Source organism: Onychostruthus taczanowskii, unplaced genomic scaffold, assembly GCF_017590055.1.
Source record: "Onychostruthus taczanowskii isolate IOZ18803 unplaced genomic scaffold, ASM1759005v1 scaffold26, whole genome shotgun sequence".
Classification (NCBI taxonomy): Eukaryota; Metazoa; Chordata; class Aves; order Passeriformes; family Passeridae; genus Onychostruthus; species Onychostruthus taczanowskii.
In genome coordinates, this window is record NW_024499906.1 from 9,224,197 (window position 1) to 9,249,842 (window position 25,646).

General features: G+C 38.6%; 1 protein-coding gene across 1 annotated transcript in view; it reads right to left on the minus strand.

Annotated features, from left to right (window-relative positions):
• Window positions 1-25,646, minus strand: part of LOC121337306 (complement C4-like) — a 41,152-nt gene that overhangs the window by 14,228 nt on the left and 1,278 nt on the right. The window contains exons 2-27 of the mRNA XM_041407352.1: window positions 25,140-25,332; window positions 23,966-24,146; window positions 23,250-23,320; window positions 22,852-22,937; window positions 22,065-22,147; window positions 20,843-20,930; window positions 18,303-18,408; window positions 17,981-18,104; window positions 17,547-17,662; window positions 16,659-16,826; window positions 15,430-15,627; window positions 13,650-13,841; window positions 12,152-12,301; window positions 11,601-11,727; window positions 11,155-11,226; window positions 10,124-10,324; window positions 9,245-9,356; window positions 8,949-9,019; window positions 7,973-8,112; window positions 6,951-7,163; window positions 5,642-5,693; window positions 5,130-5,210; window positions 3,861-4,064; window positions 2,253-2,328; window positions 1,677-1,833; window positions 261-356 (exon numbers count right to left, since the gene is read on the minus strand). Coding sequence (XP_041263286.1) covers window positions 261-356; window positions 1,677-1,833; window positions 2,253-2,328; window positions 3,861-4,064; window positions 5,130-5,210; window positions 5,642-5,693; window positions 6,951-7,163; window positions 7,973-8,112; window positions 8,949-9,019; window positions 9,245-9,356; window positions 10,124-10,324; window positions 11,155-11,226; window positions 11,601-11,727; window positions 12,152-12,301; window positions 13,650-13,841; window positions 15,430-15,627; window positions 16,659-16,826; window positions 17,547-17,662; window positions 17,981-18,104; window positions 18,303-18,408; window positions 20,843-20,930; window positions 22,065-22,147; window positions 22,852-22,937; window positions 23,250-23,320; window positions 23,966-24,146; window positions 25,140-25,332 — 3,358 coding nt within the window. The remainder of the gene's footprint in view (window positions 1-260; window positions 357-1,676; window positions 1,834-2,252; window positions 2,329-3,860; window positions 4,065-5,129; window positions 5,211-5,641; window positions 5,694-6,950; window positions 7,164-7,972; window positions 8,113-8,948; window positions 9,020-9,244; window positions 9,357-10,123; window positions 10,325-11,154; window positions 11,227-11,600; window positions 11,728-12,151; window positions 12,302-13,649; window positions 13,842-15,429; window positions 15,628-16,658; window positions 16,827-17,546; window positions 17,663-17,980; window positions 18,105-18,302; window positions 18,409-20,842; window positions 20,931-22,064; window positions 22,148-22,851; window positions 22,938-23,249; window positions 23,321-23,965; window positions 24,147-25,139; window positions 25,333-25,646) is intronic.

The window sequence follows — 25,646 nt, forward strand, 5'->3', positions numbered from 1 at the left end:
TAGCAAACTAGTACTTGGAAGTAATTTTTTTCTTGTAGTAATTTTTAAGACAATTATAATAATATTTGCTTAGCAATTAAAGCCATTGATGATGGCTCGTGTAGCTCAAAACACCTGATTGTATATTAGACCCCGACATCTTTTCTTATCCACCACAGATGTAAGCAGATTTTAAACTGCACTTGCAGTTCTCCAGGAGATGGTATGGTGGATAAGCCATGGTGCAATAGACTGCAGACTTAAAGAGCCAGGCTTCCTACCACATCAGGTGACGGGAAGACACGCAGAGTCTGTTGCAATGCTATGGTTACAAAGGCTGTCATAGCCAAATCGTCTTCTGCTGTCTCAATGCCACCCTGAAAGAAGAAATATGAAAAGTTAAATGTGCATGCATACGTTTATGATTAAATCTAGAAAATTACTTTCCATAAGGTCAAGGATCTTCTCTGCAAACCCTCTGGTCATGTACCATGTAGTTGCTGCCTTAAATTTTTCTCAGTAATATGTGTCCATCTAAAGTATATCTTCTATGGTGGCAGCCAGGTTGCATTGAATAGTGTAAAAGATCAGGAGCCCACCACGTCCTTTAGCTGATAGTCAATTATTTAGTTATTAAACTAAATTAATTATTAAACTAATTATAAATCTATAATTTCTACTGAAACATTCATAGTTTAAATTTCCTGTCACTAGGAGGGTGGGGTTGTTTTCATTTCTGTGCTACCTTGCAGACATAACTCTCCTGTAAAGGTATTTATACACCAGTACTGGATCATTTCTTATCCCTCTTCTTGATAAAGTAAGCACTGTGGTCTCATTAGCATTTTTCCCCTGAAAGCTCTTGTAGTACATGTAAGACAGAAGATTATCTCAGCTTGAACATGGGTCAAAAAACCCCAAAACCCTTTGACCAGTCCTTGAGCTACTTGTTTCTTTTCCCCAATAGCATTACATCAACTGTGAAACTAGCTTTGAGGGTGAAAGCCTCACAAGTTATTTGACAGAGATCATTAAAAATATTAATGTATGTTTTTTCATATATACATGGCTGCTACATTGCATTTTCAATGAGTTTTGGAAGATACACATTACTTTCCTAGACTAAATTCATAGACAGTATAACAATTTTGTGTTTCTGAACAGTTATAGAGGCTATGTAGACCAAGATATCCAATTGGAAATTCTGATTAAGTATTAATATTCTCTATTTTCATCATGGGCATGGTCAAATACTGAAACAGGCTACCCAGACAGACTGGGATGTACTCGAGACACAGCTGGACGTGGAGTCTGATCTAACTAGAACTGTTTTGAGCAGCATTTGGACTAGATGAGCTCTGGATGTCCCTTCAAAACAAAGTTACAATTCTACACTCTTGCCTTTGGCAATAAAAGCTTACATTTTTACCAAACATATATATATTTTAAGTGCTCTATAGGTATATTTGAAAAACATATCTAAGACTGTATAAAAAGATAAATGTGATGAAGCATTAGCTATGCATCTGACATAACAGACATCTTAACAAATTAATTTTACATTACAGATTTTGTACTTACACTACAGATTTATTCTCTTTAGATACATTTCTTGTTATTTAACAACTCACAGCATTCCTTTCAATCCCTAATAGCCTTCAATGCACAACAAATTATTCTAACTATGGATGACCTACCTGCATTTTCCTCTCCCATACAGGGTGGTGGTCATGGAATGAACCATCTGCCTGCTGTTGATTAACCAAGTAGGAAATCGAGTTGGTTATGTGGCTGTCTTGGATACTGAAGTATTCTCTGCTCCTGGTGAGCACTTTAACAATGAATGCAGTTAACCTGCACAAAAGAAAATTTTCCAAACTTGTGCTGACAGATATTTATAGAAGACTACATTGACAGGAAGAAAAATATAATAATTTTATGCACAGACTCATATTCAATACAGTGCACTCACTGCAACCGAGCAAGTTATTGTTCACCATCAGATTGAACATTTCTACTTTGTGGCAAATACAAAATATTCAGTGGCTCAGTATAAATTTCTTTCACCAAGGACTGAATACGCTCAGGGAATTTGGTGGCTGATTATTCATGACAAAAGTACATAGGCAACTTCCAGATTTTCAAAATCCATCACCAAAGAAAAACTTCTGATGCATCAAATTATAATAAAGGTAAATAGAAAAAAAAATCCCAACCAAATAAACGAAAATAAAACCCTAAAAACTAAACCCCAGGAGAAGAAAACCACCTACCACACACTACTGGGGGTTCTTTGAAATGCTCCATAGGAGCCATCCTCCTTCTGAAACTCAAGCAGCCTCATGTAACCTGCATGAACATGAGAGCACATAACTGTTCAGAGAACACCCATATTTCTTGTGCGTTTTCGTACATGACTTGCATTATAATGGACATGTTTTGTTTGACTGGTGGAAGAGTTCATGGAGGTGTTCAATGGGGCATTTAGGAGGAAATGACTGGGTCAGCAGAATTTGACACAGAAAAATCACTAGGCTTAGAAGGTTCTCTGTCTTGTTTGACTTAATTGAGCCAAGAAAATAACCTGAAAACTGCAGATACCTATGGTTACAAAACATTTTATGTGTAGTGAATATTGGGAAATTATTTATTGACAACTTTTCGAGCTGTTGATTTTATGGTGCATTGAATCAAAAACATCATCTATTGAGTCAGACACAGTCTTAGAAAAATCATGACTTGTGGCTTCTGATCTCAGCTGCTATTATTTTGACAAAGTCTGTATTGTAGCCACACAATCAATTTTTTACACTGATGAACTTCAATAAGAACAAATAAAAGCATAATGTAGGCACTAAATGATGCTGATAATACTAAATACTTATTAGCAGGATCTCATTTCACTTTTGGCAGGCTTGATAAATAGGAAAAGATCTCCAAGCAGCAACAGCTAGCATGCTTTTAATCTGTATTTCTACATTTGTTTTTCATGGACAAAATGTGTTTATCATTTCTGAAGATCACAATGACAAGTGCATTGTACTGCTTTAAGCCATAAGCACACCAGTATATTTAGAAAGATGAGCTGTACCTGCTCCAATACTGACAATTCCCTGTGTTCTGTGAGCTGGAATATTTCCACATACTGTGGTCCTGACTTTGCTGTACATTTTATACCAGCTTTGGATCACATCTTGGAGAGGAGTTCCAGAAAAAGACCAGCAAGTGTCCTCTCCCTAAGGAAACTCCCTCCCTGGCTTGGCCCAAGACTGCTGAAGTCCTAGCTTACATAATGATGTAAGCTATCATTCACAATGATGTGCTAGCATTCATAATGATGAATACAGGATTGGGCAAGGGAAGGTGTCAATATCATAATTAGCACTGGGAATTTCCTTTGTCATACTCCTCTTGACAGCCACAGACAGAGATGTCTACATCCCAGCTGGCTATCCTAAGCAAGTGTCTATGAACCACTGGGAGAATAAACATTTTTAGGATGTGATTTATCTTGGTTGATTTTGAACATTTGGAGGCAATGAACAACTGGCCTTTGCTATCCATTTAGTCTGAAAAGAATTTTTATTGATCAGCTCAGATTTTACTTTCTACTTCTAAATTAGGCAAGAGAGAGAATGGACTGTCAGTGTCAATACCATCCAGTGCCAGATGGTGGAAATTAGTGTCCTAAGCCCTCCTCACATGTTTTGTCCCTCGTGTCTCACGTCTGCACACTGCCAGGGGCCTTTCTGTGAGGCTGTGGTAAGACAGCGGGCACTCCTTCAGGAGGCAGCTGCAGCCAGTGTGCAGTGCAAATGGATAATGGGATCCCATCCTTTGGTCTCTGGTTGGTTTGCCTTGTTTAGTTCTTTCCTGCCTACCTTTTTCAATCATACTGATGGCTTCCTGCTTCCGTTCGGGGTTAAAGTTCACCCACTGCTCGCTGGCATCCAGGTACTCGATGGCGTAGACTGCAGGGGCCATTTTCACCATCGTTTGCTCTGCACAGCCTGTGGGCACCTGAATCAGCTTCTCAACTCCACTGAGACTCAGACAGTTTTCAACAGACTGATCCATAATGTTCCCTGTTGTAAAAAATACAAGTCATAGTATGTATCTTATTTAAAATGGATTGCTGTAAAATGAAGAAAGGTAATCTTAATTGTAAGTTGACATTCCAGCCTGATACTCCTCACTACTCAGCACTGTTCTTAGCTACCTGAGACTTCATAAAGCTCTTTGAAGAAGGGCAAGGATGAGGTGCCAGGCCCTGGGAAAGCTGGAGAAAGGAGGCTGGCACAGTGAAGGAATATGAAGGAGAAAGAGTCCTCAGGCTAGTGGAGTCAGGGAAGACATGGAAGGGGGAAAGACTTGTCTATCAGGTTTGAGCTGGAAAAGTCTTGTCAAACCAGCCCTGATCCTCCCACAGAGGGATAAAAAGGTTGTGATTAATCATGACAAACATTTTATGTGTTTTTTTTTGTTTTTTCTCTCTGTAATTTTATAACTTTACAAATTCAATGATCCCTTTATCTTAGAACAGGGATTTGAAGTGGAAGCCAATATCCTTTGTGCCACAAATATATTATTTTACATTTTGGGAGGATGGGGGGGGGAAGTATTTATCACTACTAAAAATACTTGCTTATAGACTTTTTAAAATATATAAGCATGAGTGTATATATATATATATATATATATACACAGCTATATTTGATTAAATGAATATATGAACATATCTCCTCTTCAAAAATACAGAACTCTCCAAAACTTATACATCAGAGTTTGGCATCCTTATTTGTGGAATTCAAAGCAGATTTCTTATAGCCCTGCATGAAGTTATTGGAGAAGAACTCTTTTCTTCATGTCTGACTTTCCCATAATGTTAGTCCAAGCACAGTAAGGAAGGATGGATCTCATAAAGCTAATACACTCACTACAAGTAAGAAGGAGTAATTAGAAAGAGGAAGAGATACTGGCTCAGCCCTGGGGATGTTTGGTTTTATGACCTGTTCATATAGCACAGAGCATTTGAGTCATAACAGAAAAACCAGGAGAGAATGGAGATTTGCCATGCAGGAATGAGCAGCACAGAGGGGTCTGTCCCTTGTCACTCATGGAGAAGTTGTTGACAATAAAATTACATTTACCTTTCAGGCTAACAAACACATGGCTATCAGAACCCGGTACCATATTAGATGGTCTGCTCAGGTCCACTGTATGGGACTTCACTGTAAATAAATAATAAATAGATATCAACATCCAGACTTTTAAAAAATAAATAACATACTGCAACTTTACAAAAAAAATACTTGTCTTTCTTACAGTGAGTTAATTTTCAGTCTTTAGCAGTATTTTACACTTGAAAAAAACCTTGTTTTTAATACTTTTTAAGACCCATTAGTGAATTAAATAGATGTCCAGTTAATATATAAAGAATGGTACCTTGAAAAATAAAATAAAAAAATTCTAAAATTTCAGAATTCTTTTTTTTTTTTTTCTTTCACGAGTCTTTTGCTATGTATTGGATAGAGAGATTTCTGACAAGTTCTGGTTAACCAAAGGAACATCTGTGCATTAAGCAGTATTTCACTGCACCCATAATTCACTGTTCATTCTTATTCCAAACCTCATCTGTATGTAATCCTTTTGGGTAACTTACAATCACTGTTAATGCAAATGGTCTCTTCTTCTCTCTGTAAAACACCTTCAGCCTGCACAGTTAAAGAAAGAAAAGTCAAAGGGTTTGCAAGCACTCACACCTGAAATTAAGCTGCAAGAAACCTGTGAGCTCCACCCAAGCACTAGGCCAGCAAGTGGTACAAATAAGTGATTTTGAAGGAAGATTTCTCTCTAGGTAAAACTCAACCTTTAAATCAGAATTTCAGTTTCCCAGCTGAAATACTAATAAACGTTGCTGATTTTTTTTTTATGCTACTATTGAAACATTTCCCTGGATGAACTTCCTTTAACCAAAACCAAATCCCAAAAATTAACCTTCAAAGTTTATTCTCAGCTTTGTGACCCATCAAGTCAAGTTCACAGAGGGACTCATTTTAGTAAACCTCTCATGCATGAAATCCATGAAATTCTGAGTACATCTTGGGTGTAAGACTTAAACATTCTTTCCTTCTGATTCCTCACATCCCTCTTCCTACAGTTTCAATTTTAATAAAATTATTTTTATAGCTACTTCTAGTGTTTTGGTGTAACACTGAACTCCGAGACTGAGTCTATATTGACAACAGTTATAGCCTTTAACACCAGTAGGTTCCCAGCATCCTGTGCCTTATCCTTACCTACATGGCAGTACCTGACACCAGGGGTGCAAGTATTCATATTCTGCACTTTTTGTGTGGATGGGAAAAAGCCTTCCATGGAAGACTTAGGTATTGAGTCTGTGTTGGCACTTGAAAAGTAATTTTTTCTAAAAGGCTCCTCCTTTTTATAATTTTGAAAGAGATAAGGTATTAAATATTCAATACAGCATCTCTGTTAACATGTTTTGTATATGTTTTTACCTATGCAATTGTTAAGAGTGAAGGTTGATCCATTAACCAGAAGGAACAAAATAGGGTTTAACTTTATTACTGGCAGAGAGCATTTCCTTCTTAAAAGTTTGCTAGATGGAGACCTTCAGTCTTGGCCTCACAAGGAAAAAAGAATTTTCATACAGGTTCACAAAACATGGAGAAGTTAGAGATTCTAAGACAGGCCACAGTGGAAGAATTTGTTGCTGTGTCATGAGTAAAGGATGTTTTTGCCATAGAGAACAAACCTTTCCATATACAATAGACATAGAGGCTTAATTTTTTTCCCTCCTTTCAGTCCTTGCTGAGAAAGGGAAAAAACTCAGGGCTTCCAGCCTTGAGTTTGTGCCATTTCACTTCCTCCATGAGAGCTCCACACATAGTGAATGTCATATTTGAGGATAGTTTGTCAAGTGCCTGCCCTCAATTAGTTATACATACCACAACTCTGAGATTCTTCCTAATGCTATCACTGTGCCCAGAATCGCGGTCAAAAGCAATGATGGTGATTGGGATTTCTCCCACAGTCAGAGGCACAACTGAGAAGAAGGCTGGTGTTGCTGAGTTCCCCTTAGCCAGCAGTGACAGCTGCACAGCCTTCGCCGTCGTCTCTGCGGTGCACAGCCCCTTCACTGCCTCCATCTTCACTGTCACCTGTGGGAACAAGGCAATGCCCAAGAGCAGTCCTGGTGCAGCACTGCACGGGAAAATACCTCTGGATGCCCCTTCCAATATAAATTGTTCTGTGGCATCATGGCCAGTTAATATTCAGTGATATTGATTAGGGCTCTGAAGGTAAATCAGCTGACATTTCTTCATTACACTGAACTTGAAAGAGTTTTGCCTTATCCCTGAACAAAGTGATGTAAGAAGGATAGTGCATTATTATACATCCCAGATCTACACAATTCAGTGCAGTTCAGAGGATGCTGGTTGAACAGCTGGCTGGGAGTTGGGAAGTGAAAAAAAAGCGTATCAGCCTTAGGATGATGGAGGCCCCTTGCCCAGTGACAACTGTGGCCATGTGAAGAACCACACAGGAGTCACATAAAGAGAAAAAGTGGCTCTGTGTTGTATGTTCAATGAGTTTTGTGGCCAACATTGGATGGTGGGCTCACACTCATTTACCTCTCTACCTTGTGTACTTTGTGAAGTGTCAGTAAGTGTCAGTGTCAGCATCTGGCAGTTGTCCAGATCAGCAGGCAGCACAAAGGGAACAGATTACTTCAATGAAGGAGAAGAAGCGCCCAAAGACAAAGGATATGACTATGTAACATGGTGAAAAAAATCTGCTTTATACAGTAAGTTTGATAGGCAAGTAGAACTGGATCCTGTGCTTGGGAAAGAGGTCAAGATAGGAGCATTATGTCTGGGATGTAGGGGGACATTCCCATTAAATTATTACAAAACTATAGATCTAGTTAGCTAGGTATGCAAGGTGCAGCAGTTGTTGATAACACTACCTGGAGATCGTTGGGCAGGTAGTTGTAAACCACTGCTTTTATTTCCAGTTGCTCATGTCGTCTGACTGAGTACGGTAATCTCAGGGACACAAAAAAGTCTTTGAAAACTGCAAAGCTGTGGGGGTCAGCCACACAGAACCCTGGGGTGAGAAAAAGAAAAACAGCTAGAATTGAGAATTACGTACTTAACATCAGCTGATAGGAAGTTAAATGTCTAATCAAAATTCAGTGCCTGGGCTCCCCCGAGGTCACGAGCAGGAGAGGAAAACAAACATACTCAGAACTCATTTAAAATTGTCTGCACTATGGACCTCTCTCTTTTTTGCCCCCTGGAGCCATTGCAATGGTTTTTGATAGCTAAAATTCTGCAGAGGTGTTTGTATGTTTTGTGACTGAAATGTGGCCCAGTTTTCCTCCCCTTTCACAGCAGAGCAGGCGGTACAATATAGGCTCTTTGTCCATGCTGCATGGTCCTCATCAACTCCTAGGAGCTCCCAGAGGGCAGCACCTGGGAACCTGGGCTCTCTGGTGTCCAGCCCTTGGCTGATCCTTTAATGGCTTCCTGGTGTTCTTTTCTGCCTTAGAGGCCACAGATGTTCATGCTTTGAGATGGCCAGAACCTGGTCCCAGAATTATTCAAAGAAAAGTGGTGTTACTACTGCTACCTTTCTTGTGGCTTCCTGGTCATATGGAAGCTAAACTGAAGAGGTGAAAAAGAATAAAAGACAGCTTTGATTGTATGATCCATCATCTTTGAGCCCCTACTTCATGTTGTTTTTATAAATATAAATCTATACCTTAACTTCTAGCTGGGCTTTAACATGGCATAAAAGAGAGAGGTAAATATTGTGATCAAAACACTGTGTTTTTTCAGTATATACTGTTTTATTCTGTCAAATTAATCTCTCTTTTAAGAAATATACATTCTCTATTCATCCATACAAAGAAACAAACACAAAACACCCAGTACTTATACCTTTTTCAGGAGATATACTTATTGCCTGAACTTCCCAGGTAGTTATAGAGTCAGGAGCAAAGTTTTTTACCCTAAAAACAGACAAAAAATGTATTAGAAGGCGTGTACAAAATGCAATCATTGTCATGCGATGAAGTTTGAGCATTTTAAGAGAAAAACATATTCCCTCAATTGTGGAGACAAAGTACTTGCAGACATTCTGAAGTCCTCTGCATCAGATACTGCATAAAGCTGATATTTATATACATTTGAGAGTATAAATTTAAACATATTCAGCTAGTCAGGCGACACAGTACCTGTGCTTTCCAGGGCTTTCCACTTCTTCAAAACTCCACCACCAGCTCTCAGGAAAATAACTGCGCAGGCTGACAGAGGTTTCATCAAACAATTCTTCATGTTCACTGTATTCTGCAAAACAGGAGCAAGGTTTCTTTTTGGAAGACTTCAGCTGCTGACCTTACACTCTCTTGCAGAGAGTTTGTAAGAGCACAAAAAATGCTCTGAACGAAAAGATTTCATCTGTGTTTCATCTTGTACATTACAGAAAAATGTTGAAAAAAGAGAAGAAATGACCATAGCTTGTCACTGAACAAATAGAGAGTTCCTCTTCCCTAACTTCAATAACTATGCTACCAAATGAGAAATCAGACCCCTGCGGCAAGGCTAGTAAAGATGTTCCCAGTGTCCCATACTTGTGACAGACAGGGGAAATCTGTGAGAAATGTAGCAGAAATTACAGTCAGTATGAGACCATTTTAGATGCAAAGTAATTTTCTTTTTGTAATATAATAGTAGCATCAGTAATTAAAGAGTCATAAATCTGAGACCACTTAGAGCCCTAGATGCAGACAACCATCCCCTTCCCTGCTCTGCTGTCCGTGGCCTCTGGAGTGTGGGCAAGGGCCATCAGTTCCTCTGCAAGACTGGAGGGGCCAGAAGTGGCTGAAGTGATTCCTGCCATTTCTCTCCCCAAAAAGTTATCCCGTCCCATTCCCACCTCCCCAGTGCACAGGTGGAAAGACTCAATGCTGTGTGACTACTGCACTGTACCGGCGCTCTCTGAAATGATGAAGTGAAAATTTACCCCCCAGCCCCAGCACTAAAATGCACCTTGACTCTCCCCAGCCACCACAAGAAGGGTGAAAGTGGCAGAGCTGTGTGCCACTGCCCCTTACGTCGTGCCAAGCCCACTCTGTTCCTCTGCTTCGCCTGCTTCCTGAGGGCTGTGGCTTTCTCACAGCAGTCCTGGAATGCGTCCCTGCACTCCCGGGAACCAGACACCTTTTTCACCCTTTTTGCACAAGGAAACCTCATGGGATTTAATTTCATTCCATCTTGGCAGCATTTTAGTAGAGCAGTGTTTTGGTATTTGCTGGCTGTAATAGAATTAAAGCCCAGAATTAGTGCTGTGTAAGAAGAAATCACTGTAAAGGTGTTCATTGTGCTTAATCCTGTCATTCTTTGCCATTAGCATCAGTTTCTATTGCAACAGCTAAGCTTCAGCCTGGGACCCTGAAAACAGTCCACAAACACAGGAGGAAAGCATAGGCTCTATGGCACCGTAGACATTCTGTTCTAAGCCCTCTCTTCCCAGTCAGACTGAATTAAAAGTTGAATTCTCTTTGCAGGTAGGAATTCTTAATAGAAATAGCAATATCGGTGTTCTCTTTCTTGAATAGAGTGTCACTTCAAAAGAAAGGAAGAAACCAACTTAAACCCTTCATATCTTCTGGCAAGAAAATGAGAAAAAAAATTTGCACAAAGTGACATTTTATACCAATGTTATACTGACTCTTCTCTTAATTGAAGCACAAAGCACCAAAGTTGGTACAGCTTCAAAGCAGAATGTCAATTAAAAAAAGGATTTATGAAACATCTTCTGACCATACAAATGATTTTGAAAACCTCAAAGTCGTGACTGATGACATTTAATCTACTAGAAGTGCTTTGCATTTGGGATTATAAAGCAGTGAACTAGTTTCCATTTATAGGCGTTATTTGGTTTTATATTTTGAGCTGTGCTGATGAATGATGCACCACGCAGCATAGTACACACATTTGTGCTAGGTTATGTCACGTAATGCAAGAACTGGAACTAAGAATGGCATCCTTCACTATGCCATCACTTCTTGCCCCCTAGATCCCAGACACATCCCTTTGCCTCCCCCTGCTAAGATTTTCAGATCATCCAGAGGAACAGACATACCAATTCCTGACATTTTTTTCTGAAAATCCAAAGATCTCTTCTGCCTTCTCTTGCCCTGGTGGCATTTGTATCCTGGGAAGGCAGAACAGAAGTGCTTGGTCATGATGATATGACAGGAACAGCCTGATCATTCACATAATTCCTGAAGACCTGTCTTAGGACTCATCTCATTGACAGAACACCCACAATTTGAGGGAGAGTCCCACAGATCTTCCAGCCTAGCCAACTTCTGCCTGCCCCAACTGAGGTGATCACTAAAGGACCAACACCCACCATCTGGGATATCTGAGCTGCCAGCATCTGGTGGAAGAGCAGAAAAAAAAAATCCAAAGGCAAAGGAGATTTTGCAGCATAAGAGTAAAAATGTTCCTGACTTTTTAAGCAATCAGTTTTCCCAGATCTATAGTGGTTCTTACACAGATTTCTGAAGGGCAAATTGCACTTACCTTCCCGAATGCTGGATTGAATCGTGTCTGATATAAAAGCCAAACCAACATCAGTAAAAACTTGAATGCTATTTGCGCCACCACCCACAGAACAGCCAAGATCATATGAATTCATAGCATTAAATACCTGCCAAATAAAATGGCACAGATGGAGTGTACATGCTTGTAAAGGGTTTATACATATATCAGAACAATTCCTGTAGCCTTTGATTCACAGAAACAAGAGAAATTGGTGGTGCAAGCTGCATGGGGAAGGAAGCAGATTAAAGCTGAGGGATGTTTTAGTTAGGGAGTGCTTTCAAGCCATGCTTTTTTAAATTTACAGATTTGTATGCCATAGGATGGAAATCCCCATCTTAAATATACCACTCATCTTAAACAAGCAATTCATCTTAAATAGATCTCAATTTGCAAAAGAAAAGACATTTTCAAATTTAGCAAAGTGTTGTCTAGGCAATTAATAGCCATTAATTATATTTTGATCCTCTCATTAGTAATGGAAAAATTTGCTTGACTTTGCTTGCTGTGGTATTTTCTTACAAATATCTTACCTTTTTGGCTGTAAGCTTATTTTTCTTATTCAGAATAAAAACTGCCTTATCAACCACAGCTAAGGCAACTTTCCCAGCATGGTCCATTTCAATCTGTAAATTGACCTGGTCTGTTGGTTCATATGTGTCTTGTTCTGTTCTCACTTTAATCTAAATAGAAAAGATTGAAACAAAAATATAATATTTTTTAATAAGAGGTGAAGAATCTTTGGGCCAGGAATACTGTCAGTTGTGACTATTAGCATTCAATGTCTGGGATATATTCCTGTTTTTGGAGTTTCTGCCTGTGATCTTGTGTTTTGGAACACGTAGGTGCAGATACTTCACACTGAAGGAAATCATGGGGAGCTGGAAGATGGGGCTTGTAGAATTTTGGATGTTGGCTTTCAATGACATTTAAGCACCAAGGGAAATTAAAAGTTTGTGTTAGGAGTTTGTGGAACTGCGGTCATCAATATAATTTTGTTATTTTCCAGTGGAAAAAATATTACCATGAAAGGCATGAACACAATGATTTTGTCATTACATGGTAATGCACAAAATTAACCAAATTAAACCAGTCTGTAATAATATTTCCTGCTTTCTATCACTCACTTGAAATTTTTAGCATAAGTGAGCAAACAAAGAACTGGTTCTGATGTACACACTTCTGTGGTTTAAAGAGCAAGTAGCCATGGTGATTATGAAATAATAGAGAATTATTACTAGAAATTCCTGTGAACATTACTGAATTTTTTCCTTGTATAAATGAAGGATTGGTTTGTCTGTTGGAGATGGATGATTTTTCTTTGAAAACATTTTTCTCCCAATGGACTATCATATTCTTTTTCCAAAACAAACATTTTCAGTGGAACAAATAATTTTAGACAGCTGACAATTTTCAGCAATTGGGTTTCATGCTATTGGGAGAAATAGCATGTGTCTTGTTTTTTTGTCATTTTACCTTATGGTCCCAAAATGAGGAGGAGGAAGAGGAGAAGGAAGATGAAAGAAAGGCTTAGAGGGCCTCCCATTTTGTCTACCCTTCATTTTCTATTGTAAACTGTTCTTTTTAAAAGCTTTTAAAGTGTATCAAAACTCAGAAAATTACTTTTATCAGTAATTAAAAAGCTTGTAAAATTACTTCAAATAACTTTTTCCCAATAAATGCCTTCACTTTCGTGCGACACACATCACTACAAAAAGACAAACTTACAAAGAGATTCTTCCCCCTCAGCAATTCTATCAGTGTTTTCTTGTGAATTTCTAAAACACAGACACTCAGAGGGGGTGATTTTTTCTGTAAGAAGCTGTATTTTTCATCTCTTCGAGGCACAACCTTTCTGAAATATACCTTTCGGCACGACTCCTGGCATTTATTGAAATGGATGGCTCCATTTCAATAAAAATGACATGTCTCGGTTTATAATTCCAGGTCTGCACTTGCTCTGCCAGTACCCCCTTTTAAAAAAAATTTTGGGATGTAACAACAGAAGCCACGAGTTTTGTTTGAAAGCACCTTTCCTTCGCAGACATCCATGACATCCACCCACACAGAATCAGCGATGATCTCTTGCTGGCCCCCATTCTCAATAAAGTAGTAGGCTAAAAACCGAAAGGCAGGCACCATCTTCTCGGTGATTTTAAGGTTTATAATTTTGTTTGAGGATGGGACCCTTCCCAGAAACTCAGCTTGTCCCTTTGCCACAACCTGCAAGGCAGAAACAAAGAGAAATAAAATACTGTGACTATGCCCCAGAAAGGGCATTATGCTGCATAATTTTACTTTTTTTTTTTTTTTTTTTTCCTGAGGTAATTTCTATATAAAATATATTCTCTTCTAATGGCACTAACAGTTTTGAGTGCCAAGCTGTACACCAGTAGCCTGGAGATGATTTGCACACTGTGGTGGTGGATCTCTGCTACACGGGTCTTGCGGCTCAGGTTTGAATACAAATCTCTCACCCTCCACTCAGTCTTACAACTTGAGAAGGGGTACCCAGAGAGAAGACAAAATTTAGTCTTCTACCATGACTGGTCATCACACCTAGGAAGATATCAGCATTATTGAATCTGTAATCAGTACTGAATCTTTCAGGTGGTGTTGAAAGAGTTGGAGCAGGAGGTTTAAGGATAAAGCCCCACAGACTCATCTTGAACTGATTTCAGCCCATCCTTCCTTATTTAACTCTTTCCTTCCTACATTATTTTAACTGTATTTGTGGGTGGTCAGAGGAATGAAAAACAGGCAGAGTGGCAGGAGTGAGGGTGCTCTTCCCTGAACAAAATATGAAGCTTTCCTAAACATACAGGTTTTCAAGAAGTATGCATACTACAGCCTGGTCTGAAATCCTCACTGCCTTTGTTAAGATGACCAAAGTTTGGGAAAGACCCTCACTGCTGAGCTCCAGCAGTGTCTGCCACCATCCCTCCCACACGTCCTGCCTGCCCAGCACTACACCTTCCAAAAGACTGGCAGCACCAATTCCAGCCCTCTGATACATCATCCATTGAAAACAACCCCTCAAACCTAAATTTAAGGGATACAATTATTCCAATATATCAGAGTCCCTTTAAAAATAAATGGGAACTGTTATCTTGGTACTTATCATCCTGTGAGATTTAGGCTGCCAAGGGAAATTAGGACAAAGAGAGTGAGAAGAGGATTAAACACATTTTTATATTCAACAGATTCACTCCTGGCATGTACCCACAAACATATTTGTCTCATTCAGCAAAATAAATACTCTACATTTTACATGCCCAAAAGTATGTGCAAATGTAAAAAAACCAGCAGCATCATAGAAATAATTTCTGAGAAGGTCCTGTGGAGATCTCTAGTCCAGCTGCTTGCCCTAAGATGAGACATCACCAGGGTAAGACTAGGTGAGACTGGCAAAGTTTTCTCTTCTTGAGTGTTGAATTTTTCTAAGACTGGAAAATCTCAGTTCTCTGGGAAACCTCTCCCAATATTGCACTCATCACTAGTGAACAGATTTTCCCAAAATGAATCTTACAGGCCATAATTTTTAACCTTGGTCCCTTGTTAGATAGTGTGGCAACACCTAGGACATCTTGTCCTCACTATACCTTAGTTCCTCTTCAAGTAGTTTTATGTTGCTATTAACTCTTCATCAAAGTGAACAAGCTCAGTTCCCTCAGCCTGTCTTGGTGGGTCAGGAGTGCCAGAACAACAATGAGTCCTTTGATGGACTCCCTTGGCTTTCCCTTGTATCAATAAATGTTCCATGTTGCATAATTTCTGAAAGAAATTACTGGTATGGTACTATTCTGTTTACCATATAGTAGAAATAGCCAATGTTTCCACTGCCAGGCTGACGAATATCATTCAGGGTGATGGGTAAGGTATCTCCAGGTGCCACAACAGTGTGTGGGATGCTGATGCTGAGGTAGTTTGGAGAAGCAGACTGGTATCTTTCAGCTCTGAGACTGGCTTCAGGTGTTTCCAACGTTTGTTTACCCTCTTCAGCCTTTACCTGTCAAGGAAGAAAAGAACAGTGAGTAAAGTGTCCCACAGGAGACAGTGTATAGTGTCACCAATAATCATATTGTGCCAGGTTATTTGGAAAATGCTGTGAAGTGAGAGGTATAGTTGCTGAGCCCTCAGTAGCAGAACGTGGCATCAAACCCCAGGATTCTAACTACTTTATTCTCTTACCCCATCTTGTCCCTTGCTGTATTTGGATTTGATATTTTCACCCTTGGCCATTTCTAAATGAGAACTAATGGATCAAAAATCTCAAAGTGATTTTGTACTCAGACAATTTTTTCCCCCATTTTATATTGTGGACATAACTGAACCCTCTGAGTGGGCAGATGTAGTTGACTCTCTGCATTGCTCAGGACCTTTTCCTTCACTTTCCTCTTAATTTTCTATCACTTTATGTGGTGATATTCCTTACAGTTCCATTTCTGTCCTTCATGTCAGGCAAATGCACATCCAAAACACAAAAATGCATCACTATAACCAATGCATGTACTACCAAGGCTCTGATGGCACTGCAGGAGTGTCCTTCACTTGAGACATCCCTCAGACCCCTGCTCTGTCTAACAAATCTTACACAAACTGGACAAGGATCTGCAGGTCATATACGAAATCATGTTCCACCCTCTGTGTAATTCAAATGAAAAATTATAACCTTCACAGTTGTTTATAATTGTTTTATGAGAAATTCTCAGTGGGATCCTTTTAAACATGGATGCTTGCATGTTGTAATAGGACACGAAATGAATGATACGCACAAGCTGGAATTTTTAAGGTAAAAAGAGCGTATTTTGGTTTTGAACTCTAATATTTATAGAGTTTTAAAAGTGACTATGGATTGGAGAATGAAATTGTTACTTCTTTAACTACACTGGATAAATAAACAGTTTATCAAATTTTTCTTTTTCTAGAAAAGAATGTGAAACAATTATTATTTACATGAAAAGTACATGAGAATTCTATTACAAAAAAGTAAATATCAGAAGGTTTAGAAGAACAGGGTGACACTTGCATTTTTTTTACCTTTATTTCAAGCATTTGAGCATCTCTGGGGATGTCAAAAGTAATTGAGACCAGACCCTCTCTATTACAGAAGGCAGTTTTCTTCACTGGGGGTTTTCCAGGCAAGGTGACAGTGGCAGTGACAAACAGGAAGGCAGCAGGAGTACCATCAACAAAAGTGGCAGATGCCTATTGGAAAAAAAAAAAAAGTTCTGTTATTTAAAGGAAGTCCTATGTTTAAAAAATGCACACAAACAAGAAGCAATTATAATTTCTAATTATAATTTTTCTGAACTGAGAAAAAATACAAAACTGTACAGACCAGCATGCAAAAATCTGAGCTTTGAGAAAAAGGGATAGCAATTGACTCCGTCTGGTCTTCAGTTAAGGCAAAAATCTGTGAATACAGATTACAAAATGCCCCAGATTTTCAATTGGCATCTATTTGGTATAAGCAGGTCCCAGAGATATTTGTCATTGACTATTATAAGGTAATATTCTGACTTCAACTCTTCATAGAAAACTATTGAAAATCAAAGGTATGAAGTTTCAAGCCACATAAACTCAAATTTATTTAAAAAGGCAATACCCTGTTTTACTCTTCAGAATTTTAATTTAATATGGTATTACTTTATTACAATATTCTTGTTTCAGTCTTTTGATATGGAAGAGAGGAAGAGACTGCTATGTTTTATAAAACTTAATAGGGCAACATCGATTTCTAGAACAGAAGACCAGCATTTTCTGGCTGTTCAGGCTCTGAATATACTGCAATGGGACAAACCAGACACACAAAGAGTAGCTCTGGATTGGACCTGTTCTTGAGCTCACAGCAAAGCAGACAAGAAAGAGGGCAGGTGTAAATTCACTGCTATGAAGGCAGACAGATGCAGTCAGGACACTACATACCATAACAGAGAAGGGGGCTCCAGGCACAAAATACTTTTTGGTGTTAGACAGATCAAGAGCATAAGGAGATCTCACAAACTTCACACTGCTGAGTTCCTCTTCCCTCATCTCACCACCTGTTAACATCAAACAGTATGTGTTGCTATGGGGGCAGTAACTATGGACTTGCATACTTTGGACATCTAATCTTCTGAAAGATTTTGTTTTCCTTTTCAATTATTGGTGAGAGTTAAAGTTACCTAATGTCATCTGCAACTTGGAGCTTGAGCAGCCTCTTTCCTTCTAAGATTCTTCTAGTTAATTCCCCACAGAATGAGCAAGCTTTGCAGCAACGATGGATCCAGTGAGACCAGATTCCCCACATAACAGATTACACCAGAGAAAGATCAACGTGAATCTTCCAGACTGTATCAGCCAAGCCATACTGTACTCACTTGCAGTTTCTACAGTGGTAACAGTGACATATAAATGAAACCCTTCCAGAGTGGAAATACTCTTTCTCAATTTCTCTTCCAAAAGTGGTGTATTTAAAGTAACTCTTCCTTTTCCATTTTGGATCTAAAACAAAAGTATGAGAAAAAAAAAAAAAAAAAAAAAAAAAAAGGAAGAGAGAGACAGCCTTACTGGTTTGTTGCCATTAGAAATAAAGTGTTGCTTATGTCACAGCTACAGTATTATGGACTTGTAAGTTACCAGAATTTCTGACAATATTCAGCTCAGGTAGGATAAGTCAAAGTAGTTCCACTGAATACTTACTGATAGCTGTTGCTCCAGGCCTGGAATAAATATTTTGTTCTCACTTTCATCGATTATGCCAAAACGCACGTATGCAGCACCTTGAATCTCTTTCCCATAAGAATGCCTTTGGAAGGAAGAAAAGTGAGGAGAGGGATCATTATTTTAATAAAAAGCAAGCGTAGGGCTGACTAATCATTTTGTGCTGAAAAATATTGGAATATTTGTAGGTATCCCATTTGTAACTCATAGCTTTAAAACAAAATTTAGTCCCACTCTCTTGCAACTCAAACATGAAAACTTTTATTGATCTTTGTGCCAACTGGTGTTTCAAATGCAAAGATATTTATAGCATAAGTCACACTGGCAGAATTACATGGGGAGACATCACCTGATACAATTTCACTAGAGTCAGTTTTTCTTTTTTTTTTTTTTTAACAAATTATTGAGAACTTAAGTTGCACAGAGAGGTCTTACACCGCTCATCCCATTTAGCTTGGATGAGCAGCTAATTCCTTTGTATGAGACACCTCATGAGCAGAGCACAGAAAACAAGAGATCAGAGAATCATTTCAGGGACTGATATGAAATACTTGTTACCTCTGAAGATGTACAGCAGGAAGACCCTCCCTGCTGATATTCTAACACCTGTATTGGGTAGAGTGGACATCATCTGCCCCACATCACTCCTACAGATTTAGGCAGTATGGCAGAAAAGTCCTCTTGTAAGTGAAATATTTTCCAGATCAGCATCTGGACAGAACACCCCTGAACATTTGATAAAGTTCATGGGGAGAGAGGATAGGGCATGTTGTTGCACCTGCCTCTGTACTCAAGAAAGCTCTGGCAGAGGGCATCTTCCAGCAGCACAGTGTGCGATGTGCTACATGAGACCCGTCATGGCCAGGGTGTTTTCTTTTGCTTGTGGAAATCCTGCTCCACCTTAGTCCTGTAATGGCTTATTTTTGTTTAAACAAACCTCTTTCAAATTGACCTGATCAGCAGCACTGATCTATACCAATAAAGCCAACGGAGAGACAGGTCTTATGAAAACTGCATTGAATGCCAGAGCTAATAAATGGGAAACAATAGTCAATTACACCAAGTAACTTCATTACATGCATGGCCAGTTTAGAGAAATAAGTTCAATTATCAGGAATTCGATATGCTGATTTTGGTGAAAGTCATGCAGGCCTGTGTAGCACCACTAGGACCTTTTCCAATAAGGAAAGGAATGGTATCCAGTTATTGAATGCCAATTTTTCTTAAATAATTATGATGTTAATGAGGAGTCAAATATACATGAAGTTCATAAACTCAAAATAGAACACTGCAATAGCACAGAGAAAAATTTAGAAAGGATTAAAATACTGAAGCCAGTGATTTGAAATCACTTCATATCACAATATCAAGTGATCATGATTAAAGTGAGTAATTATTCAATAGAACCAAATAAAAATTTAAGGAGATAGGAAGAGTTGAGTTTGTTCAGGCAAGCACAAGGAGGTGGATGCAGGCTCTATCTGATCTCTCAAGGTGTGCTGGGTAACAGGACCAGCACAGTCACGGACAGCAGGCAGTAGTCTAATAGTCCTCGCTCCTTTGAAACGGAATAGATTTCTCCCAACTATGAAAGAAAGCCAGCAGCTTCCACCTGCCTGTTCTGAAATGTATTTCATAACATTTATTCCTCTTTAGAAAAAGAAAAAAAACCAAAAGTTTCAAGGTATCAAGTTCTAATTTAGTCATTCTCCTGATAAGCCCTTTCTTAGCATTTCTACTCCTACGAAACCTGAAATTTCAACAACCAAAAAATATTTTGATGGATTAAATTTTCATTGTCTGCCTTCCTAAGTTGCTCTGTGTTTGTTGCCATTCTAATTTGGTATGGGACCTGGTGTAATTAATTTTCCTCTGAGCCCTGCCCCATGGTCTGGCCAGTCAGAGCTCTGTAGCCATGGAACATCCAGACCAGTGCACTGCTGCTCAGCAATGGACATGTGATGCTGTAGTGATGGTCATGGAAATGCCTCTGATTATTTGTATTTATCTGCATGGAAGCCTTTCTGCATAAATCATTACTCTCAAACAAGCACTAGCGCATTATTTATAGATTTTACTGTGCTTTAAGAAAATTCCATACCCAAACTTGAATGCAGCTCTACTTGAATTATGTTACACATAATACATTATGTTATACATAATTTAGTGGAGGCTTTAGAACATTTCTAAATGTTTAAACTAAAAATATACAGAAAACCAGGTGATTGGTTTGCCTGGAATCTTGTTTAGCAACACAGAGGGTAATCCTAAATAGCCACCTTTGACAGCAAACTGAAATATTCAGAAAATCTTGCTCCAATATGATCACCATGACCTGGACCCAGGTAGCACTTGCCACTGATTTCTCAAGCCAGTGGTGGAAACAGAGGTATATAAGATTGATCAGATCCAAGGAAAGTCAGAAGCTAGTTAAGTCTTATGACAAGAAAAAGGTAAAAGTCACAAAACCCATAACTGCTCATCTGCCTCTTAACCAGCCTGGCTCTGAGCACACCTACTTTGCCTCAATATCAAACACAAAGCTTTCATTCCAGATGTGGTAGAATGGATGAAGTGGGATGAGTTTTACTTCAAAACTTGGAAGTTCTGCATGAAAAAGAGAAGACAAAAGACATGTGAGTTTCAAACGTACCTTTAACTCCTGTTGTGGCAACACACGCTAAGACAATGCAGCTACACCGAGGGGATATTTTATTCTGAATTAGCAGTGCTCTTCTGAAGCAAATCTACCGGTCATTTTCACTTATTCTGCTCTGATTCACATAGTGGAGCAGTCTTCAAGCACACAAAATTTATTTACTTACAATGAAAATAAGATAAACTCTGCCTGCTCATGGGGAGGAAGTGCCCTGCACTAGGAGCAGGCTGAAGTAAATCCACCTGAAATGGGTAGAGTGTGGGTATGAGCTCCTCAGCATCAGCTGTGTCATTCTGAATTTGCTCCTACAAAGCCAACCTGTTTGCTTCTGCAGGTATGTCAGGGTGATTTGCTCCTGCTTGCAGCTGTTTGGGAAAGAGGCAGTAATCTCCACTATTTTGCTACCTCCACTAGCTAAGGCAAAATAAGTTTTGTTAAAATGAGATTTTCATACAATCTCAAGGTTTTCTTTTGTCTTTGAAGGAAAAAGAACCAAGCAATGAAACAACAAACCCACATTAAATTTACAAGAAGGTATAATTTCAGTATAAATAAATCAAACCACTTCTTATCCCAAATTGTTATGTTTTTACATTTTTACTTTATCCAAAGGGCCCTTATTTTCTTTAAAAAAAGTTTTTTTGAGGATAGGAATAACTTTAATAAACTTCCAGACTGAATTTCACTGAGACAAAATGGGCAGGTTTTTTTTTTTCATCTTTTTTCCATCTCAGGCTTAACTTTAGCCAAAATTTAAATTACTTCAAAATGGAGCTCATCTCATTTTTTTTCCCTGTGGTAGGAGAGCCCATCCAACGTTTTGTGACAAAATGTCTAAAAAGTGTTTAAAAAGTTACTAAATCTGTATAAAAACAGAGGTGTTTCTTTTTTTTTTAAATATAAGTGGAAGCCACACAGATCCAGAGCTTTTCTTCTGTGCATCAGAGATAGCAATGAAGCTCTGAAACACCATTAAAGTTGTCCTTAGTGCCTAACGACAGCCAGATTTAACCACTGCAGTGTATTTTTAACACATTGTGATAACTCCTTATATTTGTAATGCGAATTTTATAATATCTCACCATATCTTTTAACTTCAAATTCAGCGGAAACATTAGACATTTCATGCTGATGAAACCAGGCTTTGATTTTCCAAGTTCCAGGCCTAAAGTCCAGATTCAGCAGAAAATAGTTAATTACAATTCCTCAGATATTTTATGATGCCAACATATAAATCATCACTGAATTATAATATTTTCCTTGCTTTGACCTCATCCCTAACTAATTAATTAATGGTTTTCTTTTTACTGGGAGGAGCCAGCAACATATTTCCAAATGTATTAGGAAACACTCAAAACAAATATGAGGAAGTGCAAGATAACATATTTGCAAACCACTACCTTTGAAAAGTCCAAAGAAACAGAGAACTCATCAAATATAGCTTATATAGCTTATGTAAGCTATTCCTATAGCTTATCTTCACTGAGATATCAAAGTCAACCCAGCATGCCAGAAGACCTTGAATGTTAATAAAAAGCTTGCCTGTTTGAAATCACAGATAATAAGTGACATTTTGCAGCCTAGCCCTTTTAGAAGTGCTCCCTTGAATGCAGCCATACATACAAGCAGATATTTGAGCAGTTTCATTGTTCTTAACCAGGATACATGTTGCTAATTGCAGCCTATTAACAGTAAATCCTGGACTCATCTCTCCAAGATTAGATGCTTAAAGGTAAAAAGATACTGATCGTATGCTCTATATATGCCCTATGATGAAAGAAAGACAAATTTGAAAGGTAATTCAAGAAATTCAGCAGTTAAGAATCTTAGTCTACAGGTTTTGATGCAGAAGGCACAGCAGCAACATACTCAGCGATGTCAGGTATATCAAAGTGTTCACCAAACACTGTGTTTATTTTCCGGTCTGACTTTTTAACCACCATTCCCTTGGAATTCTGTTGAGACAGAAGAAGCAAACATGAAATTATGCACCAGGTGTCAGACATTTACATTCAAAAGCTCAAGGTCATATCCCAGTCTTATGGAAGAGAAAATGCTTTGCTTACTTTCCTACTTTAGTATTCACATGTCACATATCTCCATGTTTCTGATGTGGGCCAAAAATAACTACAGATATCTCACTATGTGCAAATAAAAGTTTCTGGAGAGGAGTCCCAGTTATTGTTGTGTTCTTGGATGTTTTGTAAAAGTTTTCCGTAGCTCCTGTGCTGAAGAAGCACTCATCAACAGTGTTTTTGCATACTTACTAGCACAGCAACTGTCACCGTGTCATCTGTCGGCCTCATAGCATTGTCCAGAATGAAGATCCTGTATCTGACTGTTTAACAGAAGAATAAATATGTTCACAAATTTCTTTCTGGCCTTTCTATATGCATATCATTGCAAACTGTAAACTGAGCTACTGAGTTTAAGATAAAACACTTTCTTTTAGTGAAAAGAAGTCTGAGAAATTTTAAAAAAAATTATTGTATTCTTGCATAGTCTTCAGAAGGATACATTTTTGGAGCAAATTCTGAAAATGCCTCAGGGAACTTCACTTGCTTTTTGTATTCCTTCTGCAGTTGAGGCTTGAAACTAAACTCTAACCCTTTTTTTACTTCCTTCTTTTGTTAGTTAAATTGGTAGGTAACAAAGAAGTAGTGGTCATAAAGAGCAAAGGTAACTTATTGCTGGGGTTACAAACAGAAGCAGTTGGAGTTCGGTGTTTGGCAGATTTCTCATGATTTTTTTTTTTCCAAAGGGAAGTCATCATTAACCTTTTTGAACAAAAAGGAGCAGATTTTGTCTGTCTTCCTTAAAAGTGGCTGGCTCTGGAGGCATTTCCACAGGGGTTGCTGCAATGTGCAGAGCAGACCCTGCAGAAGCCCTGGCTGCCAGAATAACCAGTTCATTATTACTTTTTCTAATCCTACCCTTGTAATATCCATATTCAACACCTTAAGAGAAGCATTTTTATTTTAACCTTGGGAACTTGGTGTGTATATGGGCTTATCTGTCTGGATAAAAATGTAGCCTTTCTTGGAGGAGAGGAGGATGCGAGTGCTCTTGGCAGCTGTAGGGAGCTCCTTGCTCTCAGTGACCAGTAGAACATATGGCAGATTGCTCTTCTTGAACAGGCTCTGCTGCAGCCTCCCTGGCTTGACCTGAAGAGAATAAAAGGGAAAATCCCACAGAGTCAGAAATGAGCCTGGTAACTTTGGGACCACATAGCTGAAACCCCATAACAGCTGGAGTGCATAAATAATCTTATTAGCACCATTCAACATAAGGTTTGCAATTATATATTTCTTAATGGGTGTTATATCTTTCTTACTAGGTGAATATTTCTTTTTAAGTAGAAATACTCTCTAATCATCCATTTTCCACCACAGAAATACACTTTCTTCTGTTCAGTGTCAATAACTCCAGAGGAGAGAATTCAGTCTACATGCCTGTTGATTTCCATTTATCACGTATCCTCTAATTGCTATTTATGCTAAAATCTTCGTTATGAGATTGCTGCTTCTAAACATCACCCTTGACAGAAACCTGTTTGGAAAGCTCTGCTGTTAGCTTTGGGAGTAACTAACCAGAGCTAAACTGAATATTGCTGTGTGCTTTTTTCCCAACCAAATAGCCCAAACAAGTGCAACTGAAATAAATCCTGCCAGATTTCAAAGAATTGTGCCAGGAGCAAATGATGCAACATAGGATGTAATGAATTAATCAACTTAAAAATCTGCAGAAAGAACAGAGGCTTTGGTCTGAGAGACTACACTTTTTTAAAGGTTTCTCCTGTATTGTAAAATGGCCAGTAGTAACCCAAAGGCCTGAATGCATAGTTTAAGTGAGGCAGAAAGCCTAACAATGATAAAACAATTAAATGTGTTTAAATTAAATTTCATTTATCACCATATGACAAAATCTTGAGCTTGTTATATGGGCACAAAAGAAAATTCACAATCACCACTGAAATTACATTAGGCATTGTTTTAGCTGGCTGGGTGAATAGGGTGCTGCTGTCACTGGAATTCGTTTTGTCAGTATCTCTCAGGATCAGTGTTGTCTCAGTTCCAGCCTATTCCAAGTAGAGACTATGTGCTTTTTATCATCAAATTAAAAAAAAAAAAATTAAATCACTGGGATGACAGACTCACCATTATTTTTTTCATCTCTTGGTAGCCATTATTTTGATTAAGGTTGAAGTAGATCCTCTCTGATATGAGCTGATTTTTCGTCTCATCTTTGAAGAATGCAGTAACTTGCACAGGGCTCTGTGCCCCGTGGACTTGAACTGTTATTGTCTCATGTGTGCCCAAATGCACCACATTTGGGGCAGTAATAAGAAATCTGAAACAACAGATAAAGAGATTGTCCAGTATGCCCAAAGAATGTCTAAACTATAGGAATTTTAAAGATAAAACAGGCTCTCACAAAATAGCTGAGCGGGGGATTTATGGGCATCACCTAATCAATTTGCCCTTGTTACCAGAGTAGAGGTTAAAAGAAAATAATTTTCTCTAACTGATCTCTGAATTCTGAACTTTCCCATTTAAATCCTGTAAAACATCAATCACCATACATAGAAGAGAAAAAACCCTGCAATATGTCTCAGGGACTACCAATGCAATTTATAACCTGGCGCCACTCAGAGAAAGCTCTAT